Below are 27,337 nucleotides of genomic sequence, written 5' to 3'. Positions count from 1 at the left end.
CATAAAATTACGCACAAGTCCATAAAATTAATGAATTATAAATGGACTTTAAAATATTATATCCTTCTGATTTTTACTCTAGTTCATGAAGCAATAGAAAAGAAAGGATGTGATGTATCTTAATTATTTGAAAAAAGTAATTATTTATTTAAAATTTATGTGAATAGTAATTTTACAAATATAGAGATATCACAAAATTACAATTTTTTAATGTGAAGATACCTTTTTCTTTCAATAAATTTAGTAGTATGTTATATTGTATCTTTCAGTTGTTTCTTACAATGCTCTATTCTAATAGCACAGAAATATACTAACAAAATATAATTACATAATTAAGGTTTCAGAAATTTATTTTAAGGTATACAACATAATATACAATAATAGTATGTAAAATAATTCCTTTAAAGGCATGAGTAAAAAAGCAGATCGCAGTGTATATTTCCCTGTTCTTGAAGTGTTACAATTTTGAAAATTCGACTAAAAACAAATTTATATACACAGGTATAGAGAACGCGGTAATTACACGTTTTATATTGATATTTGAACGCTATGTGAAATAATCGAGGCATAGTAAAATTTATATCTCCGATGGCTTAATACGTAAAATCACAGGAACACTAGTGCATGGTAGAATAGCTAATTCTGTAACAACAGCTGTCACTAAATTAGCTGGTGTAACATCGTACATAATATTTAAAAGATTCAACGACTTTCTTGTTCTCCAGTTCGTTAATAATGATTTTTGCGCACCATTTCCATAATCTTGTACTAGCTCATCTGCATTTCCTATGAATGAATCACCAATAGAGAAAAAAATAAAAATATATACATACATTATATTAATATAGAATAATTATGAATAAATAAATTGGCGATATAAAAACAAGCATAAAGTCCTCTGCTTACCTAATTCATTATAGACAATAGAATCTGTCTGTACGCGTTCGCAAGACTTATGAGTTTCGCAAGCGACTAACACTGGAATATTAAACGCTCTGGCCATTAAGGCAACCTGAGCGGTACCAACCCTCGACATTACCGCACCATTCGCTAATATCGCATGAGCACCAAGAAACACTTTGCTCACCTATTCAGTAGTCTTATTATTGTCAATAATCTTAAAAAGTATTTAAGTAATATAAAAATCATCTTTCAGTTCTGCTTACTTCAGGCATCACGTAACTTAAAGCATTAATTAAAATGTAAGAGCATTCAATTTCATGTTTCGCTAAACGCCTAAGTTGTTCTTTCCCTTCTAACCATGGTCTTCCATCCACGACAATAACACGAAACTCTTTACCCGCAGTGTGCGCGTCTAACAATATTTTATGTATCAAAGATGAACTGTAAACAATATAAATTTTATTGCAAATGTTGAAAATATACAGAGGCTTTCTAAGATGTCTTCAAAATAAGAACTCACTAGCCATAAGTTAAGATAACATCTCCATTGGATATTTTAGTTTGTATAGTTATCGATATTGCCTTATCGGCAAGCTCTATTTGCTCCCGTATATAAGTATCTATTGCATTACTTAATTTATTTTTTGCCTAAAACATACGACATTTTTATTTCATTCCAAAAATATCATCAAACATATATCAAACGAAAATGTATATAAAATTACTCACATCCTCATCAGACAATGAAGAGGGAAACTGTGCCATTTGCCATTTTAAGTGCCTTAATGCATTCTGCATTGAAACAGCCAATGGCCTACAATGATGCAAGTAGGCTACAGATTCTTGCAAATTTGCTTCGAAACCTCGGATAAAGTCAGCCTGTGGTGGTCTTTCAAAGTCCTGAATAAGTTGTTTAACAGCAGCTAAAAGAGCAACGCATCTTGCGTTGCTGCCTACAATTACTTTGCTTGCATATTGCGTACCTAATCTAATTATTGCTGGGTGTATATTCGAATTGACAAAGGATATATCAGCAATGGCCTGTTCTCTTTCGTGATATAAATGTTTGAACAGATTTATTTCATGAGTGTTAATTTTTTGAATGATTTTTTTTTGTGTTGATACTTTTTTCACTATATCTGTCACACTGGTAGTGTGTGTTACAGGTTTATTACTATTATTATTATTATCTTCTTCCTTACTTCTAACTTTACTTTTTTCTGATAAAATTTGTTGTTTGGCTGCTCTTTGTGCTTCTTGCTTTGCTCTTCTTTCAGCTCGTAATACCGCTTTGCTCTTCCCTTCACTACTGCTTTCTGGTACTATTTTCTCATTTTTTTCACATGTATTTGGGATCTTACTGATTACTGGTACTGGTGCTGGTTCTGGTACCGGTACTAGTACTTCATTAGGAGATTCAATATTTTTGTTAGTTACAGTTTCTGGTATACTATTGCTTTTTTTAATCTTAGTACTATTGGAAGGGATAGGTTTATTATTATCTGAAGGGTCTTTGTTTGACGTTTTAGTCGATTTAGCCTTTGCCTTAGCATTAGCTTTAGCAGCTTTCTTTGCTTCGCGTTCTGCTTTTATTTCCTCTCTTGATTTTTCTGGAACAGTTCCTTTTTTGTTGGTCATTTTGATTGATGTAACTGCTGATCTCTCAAATTCAATATCCTCTGCAAACAAATTTCATCAATTTCATGAATTTGAATTAATAATCTCCTCAGTTACATAGGAAAATAATCGTACAATATGAAAAGAAAGGAATTAGAAATTCTTGTACTAAGTTGAAACATATAAATATTTACGGACATGTTCCTCTTGCTCCATCATCACTGTATCAGTTCTCAGTAAGACATGAGGAGTATACAGCTGTAAACAATAATTCAACTTTAAAAAACCACAAACTATTGATTAAAATATCATTTTTCCTTGGAAATATTTATTCATTTATTAAAATAATTATCATCAAATAATTAATCATGCAATACAAAATATTAAATATATCTCTTATATTACTTTTTAAATATAGACATGACGATTCGTTGTACAATTTACATTACTTAAAATGTATTACGAAATAATATTTATTATTGAATAAGCCTATTTATTAGAATATATAAATTGCTTCATACGGGTGCAGCATACATACAATTTTGCAAAAAAGTTATTTACTTTGGCAAACGATATTTTATTATCTTTTTTATTTCAAAATTTTATTATTTCGTACGCCTTAATTTCATGTTCCTAACCTATTGCGAGTGCTTTATTTTTAATGGACATCAGAATAAAATAATTCTTCATTTGAATATTCGATATTTGACATAAATACCTTTTATATTGTAACATATATTTCTTAAAAGCGTGCGTCGTTGAAAGAATAGTGTTTCTTAACTTTTAGTCAAATTTTGGTTATATACTCGATACTTTCGCTATATCCTATGGCTTTAGGAAATAGTGCTTCCATCTGCAGACACAATTATATATTAACTTTAAAAACAAATCCTTAGTTTATGCTATAATTTTTACGGAAACTAAATTTATAGAAATATTAAATAAATATTCAGATTTCGATATATAAATTTGAACTACATATATAATTGATAGTTTCTTTTATAAATATATTAGCAGTAAATAAACGTTTATTTGAAGGAAATGTGATTCTTAATGTAAAAAATTTCATTAAAATATAAAATTAAAAAACATATCAAACAAAAACTAAATATTCAAAACACGACTAATATCCCACTTCAGGTTATTATGATGAACAATTGGAATAATTAAAATAAATAATAATGATATTAATAATTACTTAAAAAATCGTTCCACTATTATTGAGTAAAATGTAATGTTATATGAATTTATCTTTATGCATGTATTATATATGCAAATTATACATGTATCTCACATCCTTACAAAGAATAAAAATGGTAACCAGCAATTGGATTAAAAGAAGTAAATGTTTTTTAGATTTTATTTATACAACAATCTGTAAAATTGTTAGATCACTTTTTTTGCGCTGCTGCGGCTTCATCTTCACGCTGGTATGACTGCAGTAATTCTTGTTTCTTTGTAGCAATACGTTCTGCTCTGCGTTTACGCGCTTCCCTAACTTTGGTACGACGCGCCTCTGCTTGATCCGAAAGCATCTCTGCTCTCGCTTTCTCAGCCTTCTTTTTATGGATGAATTCCATTAAAACTCTTTTATTCTTGAACACGTTACCCTTAGCCTTCATGTACAAGGAATGATAGAGATGTCTATCAATCTTTTTTGTTTCACGATATTTCTTTAGGAGTCTACGAAGAACTCTCATTCTTTGGATCCAAAGATCCTGCAAAGAAATAATATAATTTATTTTTAGTACACTATTATAATTTATGTATGTAACGAAGAAATGATTTTCCAAAGGATAATTATGAAAATTTATATTTACCTTTTGAGGTGTACGAGCATTTGCTGTACCTTTCCTTTTACCAAAACCACAATGACGCCCTTTACGTCTAGCTTCTGTATTTTTGCGAACTCGAGCTCTCGAATGAACAGCAACAGGTTTCTTAATAATAAGACCGTCCTTAATCAGCTTCCTAATGCTTTGCCCTTAAGAAGAAAAATAAGCAAATAAAAACTTATATACATCGATTGAAGTCAGAATTTAATTTTCACAGAAGAACGTACGAGAATTTGTATTTGCAATTTCGTTAATTTCATTGGGATCTAACCAGACTTTCTTTTTACCACATCGCATAACAGAGGCTGCAAGCCTCTTCTGCAGTTTTAACGAACTGAAACATCAAAAAGTGAGGTTATGTTGTGACAACCAATTATTAATATTAAATACAGTTTTTATCGCTTTAAAACGTCATTCTGATATGATTTATATACACAACAATTACTACAATTTAATTGTAATTTTCTAGACATGAAATTATACACCTAAAATACACAAATCTCAATCAAGAAACCATGTGGTCAGTCGTCAACAAACTATTCAATATAAAATGTGTAAAATATAATAATTTCAATTAAATACTAGTTAATACAGATCTTTCTATTGATGTTGTAAATAATACGAATTAAATTTGAGTGAATATTGTTAAAATGTAGTTATAAATTTCTGGACGGTCCGTACCTCATAACGAAGTGTACAAGTTCCCTTCAGCAAAGAATTACAAGATGGCGGAATCAACGTTTCCTACGTATCGACATTAAGCGGAAGTAATAGAGAAGGACAATATTATTTTGAATAATTTTATAAATTCAGTACTATTGTATCGGTGATTATGAAAATAGTCCAAATTAAAAAAGCGTCATTTATCATTTTTTTCATAGTGAAAAATATTTTTTAATATATGCATGTATTTCTTTTATTTTATGGTAACTAAGATAATAACCTGATTTGTAATTTGTAATGTGTATCAAAGCTGAAGTTGATGGGGCCCCGAAAGGTGAATTGGAATTCTAACTTCAAATGATGATAATTTCGAAATGAATACATGAAATGCAAAAATTCAAACACTATTTTATAGAGGAATGTCTACATTTATATAATATGTAAAACATATCGCTCAGATTATTAAATAATATCAATAAAATGCGACAAATTAAGTTAAGGCATTATGACGTAAATATTCAATGAAATATGTTTCCAATCTAACTTACTTCTAAAACACGTTGGAATATATTGAATATAAAGCGTTGTTGTTATATTTTTGCCTCCTCTTTTTCAGTCTGATAACTTGTAATTTCTTACTTGAAAAATTTTCAGTAATAATATTAGTTCAATTGTGTAAAGGGGTCCTGACATATGACCTGATATATGATCGAGACATATTCGAAATTATAATTTCCCGCCAATAAGAGGGCTGGTCAATAAGCAAAGATGTGATATAGAATAGGTTATATCCTTTTTATGTTGTTATGTCGAATGTGGGTACCGTTTTCGTATCGATAAGATTGCAAGTACAGCGCAAGTGCAGTAGTAAGTTCGAATATTAATCATGCTTCATTTATAAGATGCAGAAGTTGGTGGGAACAGATAGACATGAGGGTACATAAGGACTTAGTACTTTGGCCAGGACCGTACAAAATCATGTGTAATACAAAATCAAGGTACTGTGTATACGTATAAAATATTTTATATATAATTTCTCAAAATAATGATATGAAGCTTTTCTAGTTGTAAATAAAAGACTGTTAGTTAGAAGTTATTACAAGTAATTATTACTTTGCTTGTAATAATTACTTGTAAAGTAAATCTTAAAGTAATACAAGCTATTACATAGGGACGGTTAGTCTTAAAATGCCAGACGGTACTGTAACTGATTATTTATTTTACGATTTACAATTTTGCTGCATCGTATGAACATATATATGTCGTGGCTCGTATTATAGAGAAAGATGGTGAATCAGTTATATATAAAGGTTCCAAGCTGTTACATACACATATAATATACAACTGTAGTAGAAATTTTAATGGGAATAACTACCGTTAATGACATTGAGTTCATCACTGTGACGTATAATCGTATATTTATATATAAAATCGTGCATTTGAGTAGCAGATAATATTAAGATAGATAAGTGCGTTGATCGACCTGACATTTACTTTTACATTTGTAGACGGTATAAAGTAATCTCTATAACATGAAGCAGCAGAAAATGAACATGAACAAGGATCTACAATATGAACGAAGTAGATGTACGTTTGACCCTGTGGAAGTTACATATCTTTTCGATGGCAGTCCAGAAAAGACGAAACAACGCCGTGATCAAGGTATACGCAGTTTAAATTATTTATCTTCTTAGTTTAACACAAATTATCAAACATGACAAAGTGATTTCTTTCTTTTTCGTAATTATTAAAAACTAGCATAATTAATATTTCCTATTTTAGCAAAATTAATATTTGCTTTTAACGAGATCGAAATATAATTATATATTAGGTACGCATTAGAAACGTTGTTGATCTATACATTTACTGTAAGTTTTCCACCAAATAGTAATTGATATCAATTCTACTAATGAAAGAAACGTTTCTCATTCGAAATTTAAAGTATTATCGAGATGGCCAATACTGAAAATAAATGGAAAGAATGTTATTAGTTAACGAAGTTGGTAATTGAGTCATTCCAAAGTTCGTTTCAGATTAGAGATATAAATCGATTCCTATAATCTATAACTATCTATACCTCGCGATAAGGTAGCACATTCTATAAATATTTTGACAATTTGTACATATGTACTAAATGTATCATTTCCGCTCAAAGATTTTTATTGTATTTATAAATTATACAAAAAAGTTTTTATATATGTTCGAAGATCAAAAGTAATTAAATACATATATATTATGTAGAAATTGTGAAAATATTAAATTTCTGGGAATATCTTGAATTTGTATGCTATTATTTCGTTATGGAACGTAAATTGTAACTATAATCAGTGATAAAATTTTCTTATATTATCACTAATAAATTTATTGATATCTTTATCAAATTTATGTAATATCAGATAGTATATAAAATCTGCATTGGTTTTTGCGAGAAAACTGAACAGTTTCGTTGATAGAATAAATAGATGAGAATTCTTAATAGAAAAATCCCTAGATGATGTTCTAGGGATAATAAGTGATCTATTCTGTTTTTTAAAATAACTGATCTATCAGGTTGATTCATGTTAAACAGATGTATTATTTACATTTTTTACTGTTAATCAGAATTCAGATCTATTAATTATTGCTAATTCACACAATTCAGTCACTACTAATCATCAGAATCAACTGCATCTAATTCGTAATGAAAATTCTTCATACAAACGATCTTTATATTATGTGCTTTAATGCTTCTCATAATATCTCATAATGCTTCTCATAATTTAATGGTATTGTAATAATACATTTATAATGTTTTAAGTACGAATTTCTAAATTACAGATTGAAATTGTGTCACAATAATAATGATGAAAAAAATATTAAATAATCGGATCCAAATGTCTTTTTCGGCTTTGAGAAAAATTAGTTTTTATTAAATGTATCAGTAATATAATTACACTTTATTTGGTAGGTTTTTTTTTTTAAATATGATAGCATGTTCTAAAGCTTCAGATCAGTTTCACAGAACATATAAATACTTCTGTCGTTTAGTTAATTAGTAATTTAGAAAAGTACAATATTGCGCGTACGCAACACCGAACGTAAAAGAAATAATTTTATAGATTTTTTTATAAAATTTAGAGAAATTATTCTTAAGATATGTGCTTCTCAGAAAATGTAAGAAAAAAATTTATTTTATCAAAGAATTACAGTATCGAATACTATTGGCACATCCTCTAAAACGCAATGACTTTTTAAAAATAGGACCGATCGTGGCTTGAGTTTTTCTGAGTTACAAGGATTTGTTTATTAGATGATGTGTAAAAAAATTTTGAAGAAATTATGGTTACATTATTATTATTATGAAAATTATGAAAACAGTAAACGTCGCTTTTTACAACTCTTTTATCTGAGTCTATAATAAAAATTTAAAAAATAAATTTTGTAGATTTATGTCATTTATATATGAATATATATGCTGAAAATTTCATTGAAATTGGTAATCGTTGCTATGATCTACGAACGGTTAAAAGTCATGCAAATCGTATTTTTCCGCGACTTCCGGTGTGTAACTGTAATACATCTATATCCTTTTTTCACTTATCAATGCCTGTCATTTGTTCCTGCATCAACCGATTCCAATGAAGTTTCCAGCGTGGATATAACTGACACAAATTTACAAAACGTATTGTTTACATTTTCACTACAGATTAAAATATGAAAGTTATAAAAAAACGACTTCTGCTATTTTTTTCGCAATTCTAATTTTTTTTAAATTATTGGATAATGTTGTGAAAAACCAGTTCTCAAATATTTTATTTTATTTGGAACTCTAATATATGATGTAAATTCTAACAACCGTGTGGTCAACGGTATAGTTGAATTTCATATCAATCCGCACGTTATAATCTAAAAATATTTTTATCATAATTATTTATGTATAAACTTATGATATGTATCATTTATATGTGAAATTAAATTATTATAAACCAAAATTATTGTAAGCAACTAATGAACAATAAATTATTAAATGAATAAATAATTAAGCAGTAAATTATTGCTATGTATTATTTATTAATTATCTATAAATTGATTGACTTTTCATTATTTCCCATTACGTTTAATATTTTCTTATTTTGTTACTGTATCACTGACACAATAACATTTGTTTAAATATATTTATTACACAATAAAAGTAGAAATCAGTTCTGTTGTAAAATAATTTACATAGTCCATATATTTCTACTAAGAATACTACTAAATTTGCTAAGACATAAACATTGACTTTAAATATTGAGTTTATCTTTATCTATATTGGAAGGCATCCATACATATTAAACATTAAACGAAGTTACAATATAATACAATACAAGTTGGTATGCATTTGCAACTTACAACATAGTCATTATGCAGTATGTACTACATTGCATTTCATATGTATGTTAAACGTGAATACGTATCTACTATATTCCTTGTATTTAATTCTGCAAATTAACAGTTAATGAATAATAGTAATTGTTAAAAATTTTATACATTTATAACGTTCCCTAATAAAAATTGCACACGTGTTTAATTGTTGTATTTTATTCTATTAGTGTTTCCATTTTTCTATTTTCTTTTTCATTATTTTATATGTGCTTATATATGACAATTTTTATTTTCAGAACAATATTTTTTGGATGATCTGGCATTAAAAGAAAATGTAGCAATGAAATATAAGAGCCATAAAGAAATATATGAAGATTCTTTACAAATTGCCTGCAATGTTCTTCACAAAGTTAGAGAATTGCAACGCTCAGGAAAAGAAGATATTGATCTTCTCTTGTAAGCATTTTAAAGTTCATCTCAAGGAAACTGTTACATAACCAAGAAAGTTGCAACACTTCTTATGTGAAGAAAGAAATATTCTACATTGTTAGATAAAACGAAATATGCAATGTCATATTTCTCAATGTTATGGAATAACGGGATAATTATACTAAAGATTAAATTAGCTTCTTTCTATATCATTTAGATATTTTCTTTCAGTGTTAAAGGATAATAGGACTTCCTTGGTTATACAATAGCGAAAAAAAAAACATCCTCAATGTAGTACCTTTGCAGACATATCTTTGGAGCCAGACTTGGCTCTGCACTGTTCGAAGGTGGAAATCCTTTGGTCCTGCATTATGCTATGTTTCTACCCTCTATTCTGGGACAAGCAAATTCTGAACAGCAAGCATATTGGATAAACAGAGCTTGGGCTGGCGATGTTATAGGAACATATGCACAGGTAATACGTAAGGGAAAACATTCTTTTTAAACAAGATGGTCACAGATTCTAAAAGTTTCTCAAGTAAATTTAATCTTGCACTTCTGCCTTAGACTGAACTAGGCCATGGAACGTTTCTCAGGGGTTTGGAAACTACGGCAACGTACGATCCGGAAACGAAAGAGTTTGTTTTGAATAGTCCAACTTTGACTTCCTACAAATGGTGGCCAGGCGGGCGTAAGTATAATGTAATTGTTTAACATAATAATAATGTTGTTCACTAAAACAGTATGATTTATTTACAATTAAAATTTTCAGTGGGTCACACTGCAAACCATGCAATAGTCGTTGCGCAATTATACACCCAGGGAGAATGTAGGGGAATTCATCCATTTGTTGTACAATTAAGAGACGTGGAGACACACGAACCTTTAAAGGGTATACAAATAAATGTCTTAATCGTTTGTAATTAATTATATATTATATTGCAATGTGTAGAAAAGAGAAGAAACTGTTCACATCATCAAACAACAATTATGAAATCAAACAACTTCCTTGTTTATAATTTGCTGAACAATAGATATAGCAAACAGTAAATTTAATCTGTATGTAATTCTTAGGCATTATAATTGGAGAAATTGGCACAAAATTGGGGATGAACGGCGTTAACAATGGGTTTCTCGGATTTCACGACTTTAGGATACCACGGGAGAATATGTTGATGAAGAATTCCAAGGTAAATTTTCATAAAAGTGCTGTAAGAAGTGCAATATCATGTGGTGATTGTGAACTTGAAAGGAAAATCATGTCTGTAATCTGTATAAACAGAACTGTTCAGACATCGTAATAATCATTAGAACAAATTGTAAAGTTACATTTCTTGTTGTAGGTACTAGAGGATGGAACATACGTAAAATCTACAAATGATAAGTTAACGTACGGTACGATGGTGTTTGTTCGAGTAATGTTGCTGCAGGATCTCCTACACTATTTAATGAAAGCTGTTACTATTGCGGTTCGATACAGCGTAGTAAGACGTCAAGGTCAAATAAATCCGGAGTATGTTGTGTTAAAAACATTGGAAATGTTTCTTTCGATTAAAATTAATTCTCTCCTGCTGATACCAAATTAGTATTTGTTTTATTCTTTCTTTTTAGACAACCAGAGGTACAGATTCTCGATTACGTAACGCAACAATACAAAATCTTCCCTCATATTGCCACATGTTTTGCAATAAAAGTTACTGCCAGTTGGGTTTGGGATATGTATAATACAGTACAAAGTCAATTACATCAGGCTGATTATGAAAAACTACCGGAGGTTGGTTTATACCCTTTATAGTAATATACTTTTCTTCATATTTCTAGATCTATTAATTTCTTTTGCAGTTGCATTCTTTGTCATGTTGCCTAAAAGCAGTTGTATCTGCAGATACAGCAGCTGGAATAGAGCAGCTTCGGTTATCTTGTGGTGGACATGGATACATGACTGCCAGCAATCTGCCAGCACTTTACGGATTGGCCACTGCAGTCTGTACTTACGAAGGGGAAAATACAGTCCTACTTTTGCAAACAGCTAGGTACCTCATAAAATCATGGAAACAAGCTATGGATGGTGAACCATTGCCAGAATCTGTAGAGTATCTTAACGAAGCAGCAAAAGGAGTAAAACATCTTCGTTGGAGTAACGATTTGGAATGTCTGATTGATGCTTATAACGCCGTAGCCGCAGGGTATACTGCTTCTGAATACATTAAATATTGCTGAATAATTACATAGATATTTATCAGAATGTTTACGATATTCTTATCATTTCGTAGATCTATTCGTTTAGCAGCAGAACATTTGGATCGCAGAATACGTGATGGAGTTCCGATGGAGGAGGCGTGGAACCAAACGAGCATCGAACTAGCTCAGTGTGCGGAAGCTCACGCTCGAGTCTTCATTGTAAAAACATTTGCAGAAGCTATCAAACAGTTAAACTCGAAGTCTGAAGAATTTCGTCAAGTAATGTTTCAACTCTGCGAACTGTATATCGTATATTGGGCTTTGAGGAACGTTGGTAACTTTCTTCGGGTGAGTATTGATTTTTTCGAAACTAATCACGGAGGAGAACGAAAGAAGAAAAAATTTATTACTATATGTTGTAGGATAATTTGAATTCAGGAGTGATTCATCTCTTTCTCTTTTTTAGTTTTCTTCTATGCAGAAAGAGCATGTGCAGACACTTCATTCACGCTTGGAATATTTGCTGATGACAATCCGTCGAAATGCTGTAGGAATCGTTGACGGTTTCGATTTCGATGACCATATTCTTTGTTCGGCTTTGGGTGCTTACGATGGTAATGTTTATGAACGATTGTTTCAAGAAGCCATGAAGAGTCCTCTGAACCGTGAAACTGTGAACATATCTTTTGAAAAATACTTAAAACCATTTCTTAAGAGTAATTTATAGTGTAATCTTTTTAAAGGAAATATTTAATCATAATTATTATTTCGTATTTGTTTTGCGGTGATTGAATTGTTTGGTATATGTTGCATTTAGTTATTATCGTAAGACGTATTTTTCATTTGTTATTAAATAATCGATTGAATGGTGTGTTGGGTATTGATTTATAAGATGTAACAACTGCAACATATCATATGAGCGATATCGAAGAGAGATATACGTGCTCACTTGTCCATTTTACTCAGAGTTTATATTGAACAAGAAAGGAAGGATCGAACGTATTTTTGTACCATTTCTATTCGTTGTCATTGTAAATGTGTAATTTATACAAAGAAGCATCCCTGTAATAATTGTGAATGAATGTTTGATAGAGATTTTATATTTATAAAAAACTTCCTGGAAATATGCGATCATTCTGAGATGAGATGTCTTAAATATGTTATGGGAAATGGTATTTTCTATACAGTTTTTACAATTAGTAAAATAATATCTTGAACTAGAAAAATGTATATTTTTATTGTTGAACCTATAACGCCTCAAAGAAAATTATATTTTAGAATTGAAAGGTTTTGATATGGAACAGTATTTATTTACGGAATAGAAGTGGTGACATACATGTATTATTGTTTCTTGTACTAACATACTACAATTATTGTTAATTTCCTATCGCAATGGATTAATACTATTTGTACAGGAATATAATGCAATTTGTGAGATTCATTGGTACCACTGCGGTACCATGGTCTTGAATTATGATATATATTCGCTTCGTATGTTACATCTAACGAGTATCAAGTACGTAATATTTTGAAATAGGAATCGATTTAGAAGCAACGTGTGTCTATTATTAAAATTCTTTGTTTGCATGAATTAGATAGACGAAATCTGTTTAAGGTCGTACTAAGAAATTTGTAGTACGGAGTCAAGATATTTCATATATTTTATTTCATATGTAATTTATAAAAACAGTCACTTGAAGTCTTTCTAGTGATAAACAAAACATTGTTAATTAGGAATTATCACAACTAATTATGCGTAATTCTAGAATATGAGATTATAGTTTTACCTGATTACTCGTATCTCGCTATAAATTCCTTGCATTATGTTGCGTTTCAATTGTTTGTGTTTGTGTTTGGACTTGGATTAGAAATGGAAATGGTGAATTAGGTAGGTACAAAGGTTTGAAGCTATCGTACGCGACAATATAAGAAATCCGCACGCTCATATTCCGATCGTGACTCAGTATCGTATATTTATGTATAAAAGTCGGGCATTTGGAAAGAAATTTATCTAGATAGATACGTGCGGCTACAGATTAGACGACCACACTCCTTTGTCAGTGATTAGTTCAAAGTAATCTACACAATATGAAGCAACAGAAGATGGTGGTAAACAAGGATTTACAATATGAACGAAGTAGATGTACGTTCGATCCTGTGGTAGTCATGTATTTCTTCGATGGCAGTGTAGAAAAAACGAGACAACGCCGTGATCAAGGTATAGGTAGTTTTTATTTATCCTCTTAGTTTAACGCCAATTATCAAAAAAATAATTTCAGTTTCTTTCGTTTTCACTGTTATTAAGAACTAAATAATTCGCCTACTACTACTAATTAATCTACTACTAGAACTAATTAATCCGTCATCTAAATCCCAGAAAAGCATGGGGACATGATCGGATAAGTAACAAAGCTATCAAGGAGCTTCCCATAAAAGGGATTGCTTTCATTACCTCTATTTTTAATGTAATTCGTCGCCTTGAATACTATCCTAAGTCCTGGAAAATACCATTAATTACTCTTATCCCTAAACCTGGAAATCCAATACAAGAAACTAGCTCTTATCGCCTAATTAGTCTTCTACCCATTCTGTCCAAATTATTCGAGAAGATGCTAACGAAACGACTCCTTCCACTCTTAGAGGATTTGAAAACAACGCCAGATCATCAATTCGGTTTTCGGAAGCAACATTCTACGGTAGAGCAAATTCGTCGTCTAACTTATAAAATCAGCCAAGATCTGGAAGAGAAAAAATATTGCTCTGCGGTATTCCTGGACATTCAGCAGGCGTTCGACAAAGTGTGGCATGAAGGACTTTTGTCCAAACTAAAGAAAATTCTACCACACACCTACTAGTCCATCTTAAAATCATATCTAACGAATAAGCTGTTCATGATTAAATACTTAGTCGCTATAACCGTAACATTCCCAATAGAAACTGGCATACCCCAAGGCAGTGTCCTCCGACCTCTGTTCTTCTCTATCTACACTGCCAATTTACCAACCTTAACAAAGATATCACAGTGACATTTGCTGATGATATAACTTTATTAGCATTCCACTCAGACCCGATAATTGCCTCCTCAACTCTCCAGCGAGGTCTTGACTCTATAGAAAAGTAGTCCCATAAATGGAGTTTCAAAATAAGTGAAAATAAATCCAATCATACAACTTTCACGCTGCGAAAACAATCCTGCCCACAGGTGACCATAGATAATATTCCAATTCCAAACAAAGATACAGTCAGATATGTGGGCATGATCCTAGACAGAAGAATGACATGGAAACGGCACATCGTACATAAATCTAAAGAACTGAAAACAAAACCAAAAAAATTCTACTGGCACATGGGCAGACGCTCCACCTTAAATATGTAGAGTAAAATAATGCTATACAAAGACATATTAAAATCTGTTTGGAAACCTATAGATACAACTATGTGGAATAGCGAGTAATTCCAACATTTCTCCAACGATTTCAATCAAAAAATCTAAGAACCTTAATAGATGCACCTTGGTATGGTACGAACGAAACAATACACCGCGACCTTAAGATACCCACAGTTAAAGAAGAAATATCCAAGTTCAGGAACAAATATAACATAAGAGTTAACAACCATCAAAACCAATTAGTTACTCAAGTACTTGACACGACGGATCAGATCCGAAGACTAAAAAAAATACCCTTTAGATTGAAGCATTAGATTCAAATATACTATAAACTCCTATAATCCAAGTTATAGTACCACGCCAAAATAATTTACTTATAATTCTCAAAGAGAATTGATTTTTATTATTTTATTTATTTATACTTAGTCCATACCTTTCGGCTTTGGACGACTTTCGGTTTACATCTCTTATATAATTCCATTACATCACTTATACATCTCTTACACTAGCTCTTCTATAACTATATACAACTGCTTATACTTAACTATTGCACCTTACTCGATTTATCTCTATGTACTAACTCATAACTAACACTTATAACTAAGTGCTCTTTCCGTCTTTGGCTTTTATTCCCTTGCTGTGCTCCCTACCTGTCGTTCCTGCCCCTCTTCTGCTACTCTTCTCTTCCAATGAGAATTGATTGTAAATAGTCTACCAAAGAAAAAAAATATCTATCCACAGATTTGCCCATCCAACAATTTAAACATATTTTTGTTGTAATTATGTAAACGCTTATGATATTTATCATTTATATATGATATCAAACAATTATAAATTTAAATTCTTGCTAACGTTTAATGAACAATAAATTCTTAAATGAATAGAATATTAAGCAGTAAATTGTATTTAATAACTTTCTATAAATTAATTCAGACATTATTCTTTTCCAATATGTTTAATATTTCTTTATTTTGTTATTATATTACTGATATTACTCCTTATATTTCTACTAGGAGTACAAATAAATTACTAGGACATAAATGTCGTATTTTAAGGTTTAATGTGATCCACACGGAAAAATGCAAATATGATATTTTTGAATCATATTGCAGTATTAACAAAGAAAAGACAGAATATTATTTATTTATTATTGTTTAGTCCGTGCCTTTCGGCTTTGGACGAACTTTCGGTTTTACATCTCTTATGTCTATTTCTCTTCTTATATGTCTACCTCCCCTCTTTTCCACTCTATTCTATTGCACTACCTTGCTTATTCTACTTCTACAAATTAAAAATTAGGAACTATAAATTAGCAACTAATGACTAAAAACTATTGCAATTTTGATCTTTAGCCTCCTTGCTGTGCCTCCTTCTTGTCGTTTGCCCTTCTCTTCTTTATTATTGCTTTCAGTTCTGCTAAACCTTCTCCAGTCTCGTTTAGCGATTTTCCTATGTCCTTTGGTCCTCTTATTTCACATTCTTCTATTACATGTCTTAGGTCTTCTTCTTTCCTTCTGCATAGTCTGCATCTTTTTTCTCCCTCTTCTTTCCAGTATTACCTTGCTTTGGTCTCGTTTCCGCATCTGAATCTTGCCATTATTTTTCTGTCCTTCCACTTCATCCTCCCTTCTAAGTACTTTGGTAATTTTTCTTTGGCTATGCTTCTGTAGTGTATATTCTACTTGCATTCCCTTATCCTTCTCCCCCTCTCTTCTGTTTCTCTCTTTCTTCTTTCTTCTATAATTTGGTCTGCTGTCATACTTTCTTGCTCCTCTCCTGTTTCTATCTGCGTCCCTCCTTTCTAGTCCCTTTCTAGTCCCTTCTTTCTCTTTCTTGCTCTTTTCTCTTCCTGACCATTCCCCCATTCTCTCTCTCTTTCCTTTATACACTCCTTTACTAATTCCTTTTTTGATTCTAGGGCTTTCTTTTCTTACTTTGCTGCTCTTTTTAATGCTTTTTCTTTTATTTCTATTATTTTGCACTCTTCTATCAGTATATAATTTCGTGTTGTCATATTTAAGCCTAATATCCATTTCACATATTTCCTTTGAACTCTGCCCAGTCTTTCTACTATGTTCCAGCTCCATACATCCAAATGCCCAGTGCTCCAAACATCTTCATTCTCCTTTTGTAGTCCTGTTTGAATATTCTTTCTCCCACGCTCCATGTTTTCTTCATTGCTATTGTTGCTCTCTTTTTCCTGTTTTGTATGTGCTTCTCATCACTTCCGTTTTTCTGTAGTATATACCCTAGGTACCTTATTTCGTCCACCTCTTCTAATTCTTGCTCTCCCCGCTTCCATTTTCTTTGTCTCCTTTTGTTCCTTCCTTTTCCAAAGACTGCTATTTTGGTCTTTTCCGTGCTCAGCTCTAACGAAGCCGAAGCTTCCTTTAAACATCTTTTGGGTCTCTTTAACATTTTTTCTAGCTCCTCTTCTCTGTCCGCCATCAGCACAATATCGTTTGCATATGTTAATGGCCACACTTTTCTTTCTCCTACCACTATGCCCCCAGCTTGTCCTTTCCTTAGTTCTTCTTCCAGACCTGCCACGTATATATTGAATAACATGGGGCTCAATGGACACCCTTGTCTGACTCCCCTCACAGTCCAAAATTCTCTTGTGTTGTGGTTCCTGATTCTCACTACATTCCTTGTTTCTTCGTATATTTCTCTAATCCTTCGGATTAGTTTTTCGCTAATCCCCATTTTCTTCATTTTATCCTCCAGTTTCTCTCTGTTTAGCCTGTCGAACGCTGTTCTTAAGTCCGCAAAGCAGGCATATAATTTCCCTCTTTCTTTGCTTAGCTGCTTGTCTATGATGTGGTTTATCACATAAATCGCATCGATCACTCCTCTTCCTTTTCTGAATCCAAATTGGCTCTCTTCCAATTTGTCTTCAATTCCTGCCTTCAGTCGTTCATCCAGTATCTCTGCGTAGATCTTGTATGCAGTATCCGTCAGTGTTACTCCTCTGTAGCTTTTCGCTGATCTCTTGTCCCCCTTCTTATATATCGGGCATATCACCTCTTCTTTCCAATCCTCTGGTATCCCCTCCCTATTCCACATTTTCCTTAACAACTCCCATAACGCCTCCCCCACTTCCTTCGTTGCATACTTCCATACCTCATTTTCTAACACGTCTTACCCCGTTGCTTTCTTTTCCTTCAAATTTCTTAGCTGGTAAATCACCTCTTCCTTCCTTATATTATCTTCTCTCTCTTCCGTTATTTTCTCTTCCTCTCTATGCCCCCCCGTTTTTCTGCTCTCTTTGTGCTCTGTCCCTTCCAAAATTTTCATGAAGTGATTTTTCCACTCTTCTTCGCTTATATCCTCATCTATACCTTCTCTACTTCTTCTGTATTTATTAGTGTATTTCCACGCTTCTTGTTCTGTTTTGATCATTTTTATTTTCTCCATTTCTTCTTCTTCGTGTCTTTCCTTTCCATGAAGTGATTTTTCCACTCTTCTTCGCTTATATCCTCATCTATACCTTCTCTACTTCTTCTGTATTTATTAATGTATTTCCACGCTTCTTGTTCTGTTTTGATCATCTTTATTTTCTCCATTTCTTCTTCTTCGTGTCTTTCCTTTCTTTGTTTACACCACTGTTTGAATGCCTTTTTTCCTCTATGAGCGCTTCTCTGCTGCATTTTCCTTTCCTAAACTTTGTCATCTTCCTTCTCATCTCTCTTTTCCTTTCTTTCCATTCCCTGTCGTACCACGCTTTCCATGCCCCATTTCCTTATCTTCACTTTCTTCTTTGGCACTGCTTCGTTTATCTTTTTTTTGATTTCAAAAGGCAGAATATATTGCATGTAAAAGGCAATATAAGCACCTTCAATTTCTGACATTATTATGCAGTATGTAGTAAAGTTTGTTTTACTTGTATCTTAAACGTGAATACATAATTTGTTCATTTATAATGTTTACTGACAAAAACTACACGCACGCCTTATTATTTTATTTTATTTTTCCAGTATTTTCATTTCTGTATTATGTTTTATTATTTTTTGTTCATATTTTACTTTCAGAGCAATATTTTTTGGATGATCTGGTGTTAACAGAAAATGTAACAAAGAAATATAAGAGCCATAAAGAAATATATGAAGATAATTTACGAATTTGCTGCAAGGTTCTTCACAGAGTTAGAGAATTGCAACGCTCAGGAAAAGCAGATATTGATCTTCTTTTGTAAACATTTTAAAGTTCACCTCAAGGAAACGGTTATATAACCAAGCAAGTTCCAATATTTCTTCTTATGTGAAGAAAAGATATTGCTAATTTTTTCAGATGCAAAGAAACATGCAAATATTTCCACTTGCTCTCAATGTCGTCGAATAAGAGGATAATTATAATAACGATTAAATTAGTTTTTTTTCTATATTATTTAGATGCTAAAGGATAATAAAACTTCTTTGGTTATACAATAGTAAAAAAATATCCTCAATGTAGTCTATTTGTAGAAATATCCTTCTAGAAAGACTTTGGACTGCGCTATTCGAAGACGGAAATCCATTGCTCGTGCATAATGCTATGTTTCTACCCGCTCTTATGGGACAAGCAAATTCTGAACAGCAAGCATATTGGATAAACAGAGCTTCGGCTGGCGATGTTATAGGAACATATGCTCAGGTAATATGCAAGGAAGAACATTCTCTTTAAACAGGATGGTCACAGATTCTAAAAGTTTCTCAAGTAAATTTAATCTCTCACTTCTGCCTTAGACTGAACTAGGCCATGGAATGTTCCTCAGGGGTTTGGAAACTACGGCAACGTACGATCCGGAAACGAAAGAGTTTGTTTTGAATAATCCAACTTTGACTTCCTACAAATGGTGACCAGGCGTTATTAATTTCCTATCGCAATGGATTAATACTATTTGTACAGGAATATAATGCAATTTGTGAGATTCATTGGTACCACTGCGGTACCATGGTCTTGAATTATGATATATATTCGCTTCGTATGTTACATCTAACGAGTATCAAGTACGTAATATTTTGAAATAGGAATCGATTTAGAAGCAACGTGTGTCTATTATTAAAATTCTTTGTTTGCATGAATTAGATAGACGAAATCTGTTTAAGGTCGTACTAAGAAATTTGTAGTACGGAGTCAAGATATTTCATATATTTTATTTCATATGTAATTTATAAAAACAGTCACTTGAAGTCTTTCTAGTGATAAACAAAACATTGTTAATTAGGAATTATCACAACTAATTATGCGTAATTCTAGAATATGAGATTATAGTTTTACCTGATTACTCGTATCTCGCTATAAATTCCTGGTATTATGTTACGTTTCAGTTGTTTGTGTTTGTGTTTGGACTTGGATTAGAAATGGAAATGGTGAATTAGGTAGGTACAAAGGTTTGAAGCTATCGTACGCGACAATATAAGAAATCCGCACGCTCATATTCCGATCGTGACTCAGTATCGTATATTTATGTATAAAAGTCCGGCGTTTGGAAAGAAATTTATCTAGATAGATACGTGCGGCTACAGATTAAACGACCACACTCCTTTGTCAGTGATCAGTTTAAAGTAATCTACACAATATGAAGCAACAGAAGATGGTGGTAAACAAGGATTTACAATATGAACGAAGTAGATGTACGTTCGATCCTGTGGAAGTCACGTATTTCTTCGATGGCAGTGCAGAAAAAACGAGACAACGCCGTGATCAAGGTATAGGTAGTTTTTATTTATCCTCTTAGTTTAACGCCAATTATCAAAAAAATAATTTCAGTTTCTTTCGTTGTCACTGTTATTAAGAACTAAATAATTCTGGCAAAATTAATATTTCCTTTCCACGAGAACGAAATATAATTGTATATTGCTATTATATTTCTAGAAATATAAAATTGTTAATGTAATTAGCGTATATACTTGGCTCAAAGTTTCTATAGGTTTCTCACCAAAGAGTAATTGATATCGATTCTGAAAGATGTGAATTCCAGCAATTAGAAAACAGTTTCTCATAACAAATTTACAGTATTATAGAGATGGCCAATACTTGAAATGCATGGAAAGAAAATTATTAATCAATGTGATCGATAATGAAGTCAATAAAGTTCGTTTCTGATTAGAAATATCGGCGCATCGTAGATAAATCTAAAGAACTGAAAACAAAACTAAAAAATTCTACTGGCTCATTGTTAGACGCTCCAATTTAAACATGCAGAGTAAAATAATGCAATATAAAGCCACATTAAAACCTGTTTGGACCTATGGGATCCAGCTATGGGGAACAGCGAGTAATTCCAATATAGAAATTCTCCAACGATTCCAATCGAAAACTCTGAGATCCTTGATAGATGCACCTTGGTATGTTACGAACGAAACAATACATCGCGACCTGAAGATACCCACAGTTAAAGAAGAAATATCCAAGTTCAGAAACAGATATAATATAAGAGTTAACAACGACCAAAATCCAATTACTTGTCACGTCGGATTAGATCCGCAGACTAAAAAGACAATACCCTTTAGATTGAAGCATTAGATTCAACTAGAATCAAACATACTATAAATTATTATAAACCAAGTTATAGTAAGATAATAAATTATTAAATGAATAAAATATTAAGCAGTAAACTCTTAATACACACTATAAATATACTATAATAATAATATAATTATCCATTATAATAATCCAACTTACAGTACGATAATAAATTATTAAATGAATAAAATATTAAGCAGTAAATTGTATTATTTAATAACTTTCTATAAATTAATTCAGACATTATTCTTTTCATTATTTTCCAATATGTTTGATATTTCTTTATTTTGTTATTAAATTACTGATACTGCCCCTTATATTTCTACTAGGAGTACTAATAAATTACTATGACATAAATGTCGTATTTTAAAGTTCAATGTGATTCACACGGAAAAATGCAAATATCATATTTATAAATCACATTGCGGTATTAGCAAGGAAAAGACAGGATATAAGCAGCTGCAGTTTATGACATTATCACTTACTTGTATCCTAAACGTGAATACATAATTTGTCCATTTATAAAGTTTACTAATGAAAACTACAGACACGTCTTATTATTTTATTTTATTTTTCCAGTATTTTCATTTCTGTATTATGTTTTATTATTTTTTGTTCATATTTTATTTTCAGAACAATATTTTTTGGATGATCTGGTGTTAAAAGAAAATATAGCAATGAAATATAAGAGCCATAAAGAAATATATGAAGATAATTTACGAATAACCTGCAATGTTCTTCACAAAGTTAGAGAATTGCGACGCTCAGGAAAAGCAGATGTTAATTTTCTTTCGTAAGCATTTTAAAGTTCACCTTAAGAAAACTTGCATAATATATCTTCTTATGTGAAGAAAAGATATTACTAGTTTTTTCAGATGCAAAGAAATATGCAAATATTTCCACTTGCTCTCAATGTCGTCGAATAAGAGGATAATTATAATAACGATTAAATTAGTTTTTTTTCTGTATCATTTAGATGCTAAAGGATAATAAAACTTCTTTGGTTATACAATAGTAAAAAAATATCCTCAATGTTGTCTATTTGCAGAAATATCCTTCTAGAAAGACTTGGGACTGCGCTATTCCAAGACGGAAATCCATTCCTCGTGCATTATTCTGTGTTTCTACCCGCTCTTATGGAACAAGCAAATTCTGAACAGCAAGCATATTGGATAAACAGAGCTTCGGCTGGCGATGTTATAGGAACATATGCTCAGGTAATATGCAAGGAAGAACATTCTCTTTAAACAGGATGGTCACAGATTCTAAAAGTTTCTCAAATAAATTTAATCTCGCACTTTTGCCTTAGACTGAACTAGGCCATGGAACGTTTCTCAGGGGTTTGGAAACTACGGCAACGTACGATCCGGAAACGAAAGAGTTTGTTTTGAATAGTCCAACTTTGACCTCCTACAAATGGTGGCCAGGCGGGCGTAAGTATAATGTAATTGTTTAACATAATAATAATGTTGGTCACTAAAACAGTGTGATTTATTTACAATTAAAATTTTCAGTGGGTCACACTGCAAACCATGCAATAGTCGTTGCGCAATTATACACCCAGGGAGAATGTAGGGGAATTCATCTGTTTGTTGTACAGTTAAGAGACGTGGAGACACACGAACCTTTAAAGGGTATACAAATAAATGTCTTAATCGTTTGTAATTAATTATATATTATATTGCAATGTGTAGAAAAGAGAAGAAACTGTTCACATTATCAAACAACAATTATGAAATCAAACAACTTCCTTGTTTATAATTTGCTGAACAATAGATATAGCAAACAGTAAATTTAATCTGTATGTAATTCTTAGGCATTATAATTGGAGAAATTGGCACAAAATTGGGGATGAACGGCGTTAACAATGGGTTTCTCGGATTTCACGACTTTAGGATACCACGGGAGAATATGTTGATGAAGAATTCCAAGGTAAATTTTCATAAAAGTGCTGTAAGAAGTGCAATATCATGTGGTGGTTGTGAACTTGAAAGGAAAATGATGTCTGTAATCTGTATAAACAGAACTGTTCAGACATCGTGATTATCATTAGAACAAATTGTAAAGTTACATTTCTTGTTGTAGGTATTAGAAGATGGAACATACGTAAAATCTACAAATGATAAGTTAACGTACGGTACGATGGTGTTCGTTCGAGTAAGGTTGCTGCGGCTCCTCTTACACTATTTAACGAAAGCTGTTACTATTGCGGTTCGATACAGCGTAGTAAGACGTCAGGGTCAAATAAATCCGGAGTATGTTCTGTTAAAATCATCTCTAGTAACATCGACTGCTCTGTCTTTTTTTTAAGAAATCGTTCCATGGGAAATGTTACTTTGAACTAGAGTTTTAACTACATGAGATTGTCTCTCCTACTAATATTAAATTATCCTTGCCTTTCTTTTTTTTAGTCAACCAGAGGTACAGATTCTCGATTACGCAACTCAACAATACAAAATCTTCCCTCATATTGCCACATGTTTTGCAATACAAGCTACTGCTAGTTGGGTTTGGAATATGTATTCTATGGTACAAAAACAATTGCGCCAGGCTAATTATGAAAAACTACCGGAGGTTGGTACCTTTATACCCTTTATAATAATATACTTTTCTTCATATTTCTAGCTCTATTAATTACTTTTGCAGTTGCATTCTTTGTCATGTTGCCTAAAAGCAGTTGTATCTGCAGATACAGCAGCTGGAATAGAGCAACTTCGGTTATCTTGTGGAGGACATGGATACATGACTGTCAGCAATCTGCCAACACTTTACGGATTAGCGACCGCAGTTTGTACTTACGAAGGGGAGAATACAGTCCTACTTTTGCAAACAGCTAGGTACCTCGTAAAATCATGGAAACAAGCTATGGATGGTAAACCACTCCCAGAATCTGTAGAATATCTTAAGGAAGCAGCAAAAGGAGTAAAACATCGTCCTTGGAGTAACGATTTGGAATGTCTGATTGATGCTTATAACGCCGTAGCCGCAGGGTATACTGCTTCTGAATACATTAAATATTGCTGAATAATTACATAGATATTTATCAGAATGTTTACGATATTCTTATCATTTCGTAGATCTATTCGTTTAGCAGCAGAACATTTGGATCGCAGAATACGTGATGGAGTTCCGATGGAGGAGGCGTGGAACCAAACGAGCATCGAACTAGCTCAGTGTGCGGAAGCTCACGCTCGAGCTTTCATTGTAAAGACATTTACAAAATCTATTAAACAGTTAAACTCGAAGTCTGAAGAATTTCGTCAAGTAATGTTTCAACTCTGCGAACTGTATATCGTATATTGGGCTTTGAGGAACGTTGGCAATTTTCTTCGGGTGAGTATTGATTTTTTCGAAACTAATCACAGAGAACTGCGAAAGAATAAAAATTTATTACTATATCTTGCAGGATAATTTGAATTCAAGAGTGATTCATCTCTTTCTCTTTTTTAGTTTTCTTCTATGCAGAAAGAGCATGTGCAGGCACTTCATTCACGCTTGGAATATTTGCTGATGACAATTCGTCGAAATGCTGTAGGAATCGTTGACGGTTTCGATTGTGATGACCATATTCTTTGCTCGGCTTTGGGTGCTTACGATGGTAACGTTTACGAACGATTGTTTCAAGAAGCCATGAAGAGTCCTCTTAATCGTGAAACTGTGAACACGTCTTTTAAAAAATATTTCCTGCCATTCGTTAAAAGTAATTTATAGTGTAATCTTTCTATACTTTTAAAGGAAAATGTAAATCGTAATTAGCTATATTGTATATCGTATGTGGGGATTGAACTTTGAATATTTTACAGTTTAATATTTTATAAATCGATATTCCATAAATAACATGGTTGTTCATTTAAAAATACAATTGTAACATTATATCATATTAGCAATATCGAAAGAATGTGTAAGTGTTCATTGGCTCATTTTGTTGAAAGCTAGTATTTAACAAAAAAGAGAAGAACAAACGTAGTTTTCTATTATTATTATGGGCTCTCATCGTAGATATTTAATTTATATAATGGACTATCGCTGTAATAATTTCGATTGGACGTTTGATAGAGATTTTATTTTTAAGAGAAACGTTTTAGGATTGTGTGATCATTCTCGGATAAGATGTTTTAAATATGTTGTGAAAAGTGACGTGTTCCATACAGTTTTTGTAATTAGCAAAGTGATATTTTCAAGTGCACAAGTGTCTATCTTTCCTGGAGCGCTTCAAAGAAAATTACATTTTACGGAATGAAAGTGGTAAGATACAAGTAGTATTGTGCATGTTTTTATTAGCCATATTTATTATAAAATGTATATATTTTAAGGCGGTCGGCAATAGTGCAACAGCACGAAGTTTATACGTCGAAAAGTATCTCAATAGGACTATACCTATCGCAAACATATTTTACAAAATATGTCAATAAATTGCAGGATACCGATACGTCAAAACCTGAGAAATGTATACAAAAAATTCAAGAAGAAACAATCTTTGATGATCAGCTGTTTTGGAAACAGGTGGATCGGTCGAGGAGGATCTGTGCTTTCGCCTGTTGATATTTTTACCGATTTTTAATTGTCAATAATTAAAAAACAAGGCTGAGAACGCAATTTTTCTTATTCTTGATTTTCGTCTTATTTCAGCGTCAAGAATCAGCTCTTAAATTATATTGAAATAGTAGCCGAAAACCCTATATACGTATATGTATGAATTGGACAAGTAACAGAGTTCGTAGTTGATTTAGCAAAATTGAAAACTGTACAGTCAGTTTGTTATTAAAGATAGAGTAATATTATTCTATCCATTTTACGCTTTGAACTAGTCTGTTAACGTCATTAATATTTCGAAATAATTGGATAATTTTGCGGAGAATTTTAGACCAGTTCTTAAATATTTTGTCACATTTGCAAATCTAATTTGCGATTAATGGACAATAAATTATTAAATGAATAAATAATTAAGTAATGTACTGTTTGCTATTCTTCGTTATGATTACGTTACCCCCTTCATTATTTCCCATTAAGTTTAATATCTTTTTATTTTGTTACCATATCACTGGTACAATAATATATTTTTTAATATATGTATTACGCAACAAAAGTCGAAATCAGTTCTACTGTAAAACAATTTACTTAGTCCTCATATATCTACCATGAATATTACTAACTTTGCTAAAATATAAATGTAGTAACTTATGGATCTTAGAGTAAGGACAAGTAATGATGATTTAATTAGGGTTTAGTGTAGTTTAATAAGCAATACTCAGTAACAAAAACCGATTACAATATCGTCCTACGTATCATTATCACACACGCCTTGACTTCCCCATTCACACTCCGTGACCTCTCAACTCAGACTGCACTTCTCCACTCGCATTCTGGCCGTTCTAGCATCCCTTTGTCTTTTCCTAGGCCCACCACACGCGTGTTCCGCAGACGCTCGTGGCCAGGGTCACGTAGACCTTTTCTACGAAACTATGCACTT

At 32.0% G+C, this 27,337-nt stretch overlaps 5 protein-coding genes across 6 annotated transcripts; 3 read left to right on the top strand and 2 right to left on the bottom strand.

Moving 5' to 3' along the window:
• Window positions 1–332: 332 nt before the first annotated feature.
• Window positions 333–3,381, bottom strand: eIF2Bdelta (eukaryotic translation initiation factor 2B subunit delta). 2 transcript variants are annotated; one of them, XM_069121346.1, is made up of 7 exons: window positions 3,239–3,381; window positions 2,656–2,778; window positions 1,633–2,582; window positions 1,424–1,551; window positions 1,167–1,344; window positions 907–1,087; window positions 333–786 (listed from the first exon to the last, which is right to left on the bottom strand). In XM_069121346.1, the coding sequence occupies exons 3-7, from the start codon at window positions 2,539–2,541 to the stop codon at window positions 578–580; spliced, it is 1,605 nt and encodes a 534-aa protein (XP_068977447.1). In that variant the 5' UTR covers window positions 2,542–2,582; window positions 2,656–2,778; window positions 3,239–3,381; the 3' UTR covers window positions 333–577. The 2 variants fall into 2 exon arrangements, with proteins under 2 accessions (XP_068977447.1, XP_068977448.1); XM_069121347.1 differs by having other exon boundaries at window positions 2,719–2,778.
• Window positions 3,382–3,852: 471 nt separating this feature from the next.
• Window positions 3,853–5,118, bottom strand: RpL19 (ribosomal protein L19). The gene is made up of 4 exons (XM_069121348.1): window positions 5,037–5,118; window positions 4,583–4,689; window positions 4,341–4,504; window positions 3,853–4,238 (listed from the first exon to the last, which is right to left on the bottom strand). The coding sequence occupies exons 1-4, from the start codon at window positions 5,039–5,041 to the stop codon at window positions 3,912–3,914; spliced, it is 603 nt and encodes a 200-aa protein (XP_068977449.1). The 5' UTR covers window positions 5,042–5,118; the 3' UTR covers window positions 3,853–3,911.
• Window positions 5,119–5,819: 701 nt separating this feature from the next.
• Window positions 5,820–13,198, top strand: LOC138184005 (acyl-coenzyme A oxidase 1-like). The gene is made up of 12 exons (XM_069121630.1): window positions 5,820–6,016; window positions 6,527–6,680; window positions 9,659–9,818; window positions 10,098–10,266; window positions 10,359–10,482; window positions 10,564–10,683; window positions 10,866–10,981; window positions 11,135–11,304; window positions 11,403–11,565; window positions 11,634–11,977; window positions 12,065–12,320; window positions 12,439–13,198. The coding sequence occupies exons 2-12, from the start codon at window positions 6,551–6,553 to the stop codon at window positions 12,697–12,699; spliced, it is 2,013 nt and encodes a 670-aa protein (XP_068977731.1). The 5' UTR covers window positions 5,820–6,016; window positions 6,527–6,550; the 3' UTR covers window positions 12,700–13,198.
• Window positions 13,199–14,060: 862 nt separating this feature from the next.
• On the top strand, window positions 14,061–20,199 carry LOC138184009 (acyl-coenzyme A oxidase 1-like). The gene is made up of 4 exons (XM_069121634.1): window positions 14,061–14,190; window positions 19,392–19,551; window positions 19,824–19,992; window positions 20,085–20,199. Exons 1-4 carry the CDS (start codon window positions 14,061–14,063, stop codon window positions 20,196–20,198), a joined length of 573 nt encoding a protein of 190 aa, XP_068977735.1. The 3' UTR covers window position 20,199.
• Window positions 20,200–20,799: 600 nt separating this feature from the next.
• Window positions 20,800–25,807, top strand: LOC138184007 (acyl-coenzyme A oxidase 1-like). Its single transcript, XM_069121632.1, has 11 exons — window positions 20,800–21,050; window positions 22,501–22,660; window positions 22,916–23,084; window positions 23,177–23,300; window positions 23,382–23,501; window positions 23,684–23,799; window positions 23,953–24,122; window positions 24,279–24,441; window positions 24,514–24,857; window positions 24,945–25,200; window positions 25,318–25,807. The coding sequence occupies exons 1-11, from the start codon at window positions 20,921–20,923 to the stop codon at window positions 25,576–25,578; spliced, it is 2,013 nt and encodes a 670-aa protein (XP_068977733.1). The 5' UTR covers window positions 20,800–20,920; the 3' UTR covers window positions 25,579–25,807.
• The last annotated feature ends 1,530 nt before the right edge of the window (window positions 25,808–27,337 follow it).

Source organism: Bombus flavifrons, chromosome 10, assembly GCF_040668555.2.
Source record: "Bombus flavifrons isolate JBK064 chromosome 10, iyBomFlav1_principal, whole genome shotgun sequence".
NCBI lineage: Eukaryota > Metazoa > Arthropoda > Insecta > Hymenoptera > Apidae > Bombus > Bombus flavifrons.
Note: the sequence above shows the minus strand (reverse complement) of the source record. Positions and strands in the feature narration are given on the sequence as shown.

What these genes read in the sequence shown, in the direction of transcription:
- LOC138184005 (XM_069121630.1), top strand. Translation starts at nt 6,551, where the DNA reads ATGAAGCAGCAGAAAATGAACATGAACAAGGATCTACAATATGAACGA. An exon ending in TTATAGGAACATATGCACAG is followed by an intron (nt 10,267 to 10,358) that starts GTAATACGTAAG and finishes CTTCTGCCTTAG; the next exon opens with ACTGAACTAGGCCATGGAAC. An exon ending in ACGTTGGTAACTTTCTTCGG is followed by an intron (nt 12,321 to 12,438) that starts GTGAGTATTGAT and finishes TCTCTTTTTTAG; the next exon opens with TTTTCTTCTATGCAGAAAGA.
- RpL19 (XM_069121348.1), bottom strand. An exon ending in AATTGCAAATACAAATTCTC is followed by an intron (nt 4,505 to 4,582) that starts GTACGTTCTTCT and finishes TTTCTTCTTAAG; the next exon opens with GGCAAAGCATTAGGAAGCTG. An exon ending in ATGCTCGTACACCTCAAAAG is followed by an intron (nt 4,239 to 4,340) that starts GTAAATATAAAT and finishes ATTTCTTTGCAG; the next exon opens with GATCTTTGGATCCAAAGAAT.
- eIF2Bdelta (XM_069121346.1), bottom strand. Translation starts at nt 2,541, where the DNA reads ATGACCAACAAAAAAGGAACTGTTCCAGAAAAATCAAGAGAGGAAATA. An exon ending in CTTCATTGTCTGATGAGGAT is followed by an intron (nt 1,552 to 1,632) that starts GTGAGTAATTTT and finishes CGTATGTTTTAG; the next exon opens with GCAAAAAATAAATTAAGTAA. An exon ending in GTTATCTTAACTTATGGCTA is followed by an intron (nt 1,345 to 1,423) that starts GTGAGTTCTTAT and finishes TATTGTTTACAG; the next exon opens with TTCATCTTTGATACATAAAA.
- LOC138184009 (XM_069121634.1), top strand. Translation starts at nt 14,061, where the DNA reads ATGAAGCAACAGAAGATGGTGGTAAACAAGGATTTACAATATGAACGA. An exon ending in GCAGATATTGATCTTCTTTT is followed by an intron (nt 19,552 to 19,823) that starts GTAAACATTTTA and finishes GTCTATTTGTAG; the next exon opens with AAATATCCTTCTAGAAAGAC. An exon ending in TTATAGGAACATATGCTCAG is followed by an intron (nt 19,993 to 20,084) that starts GTAATATGCAAG and finishes CTTCTGCCTTAG; the next exon opens with ACTGAACTAGGCCATGGAAT.
- LOC138184007 (XM_069121632.1), top strand. Translation starts at nt 20,921, where the DNA reads ATGAAGCAACAGAAGATGGTGGTAAACAAGGATTTACAATATGAACGA. An exon ending in CAAATGGTGGCCAGGCGGGC is followed by an intron (nt 23,301 to 23,381) that starts GTAAGTATAATG and finishes TAAAATTTTCAG; the next exon opens with TGGGTCACACTGCAAACCAT. An exon ending in ATTATGAAAAACTACCGGAG is followed by an intron (nt 24,442 to 24,513) that starts GTTGGTACCTTT and finishes TTACTTTTGCAG; the next exon opens with TTGCATTCTTTGTCATGTTG.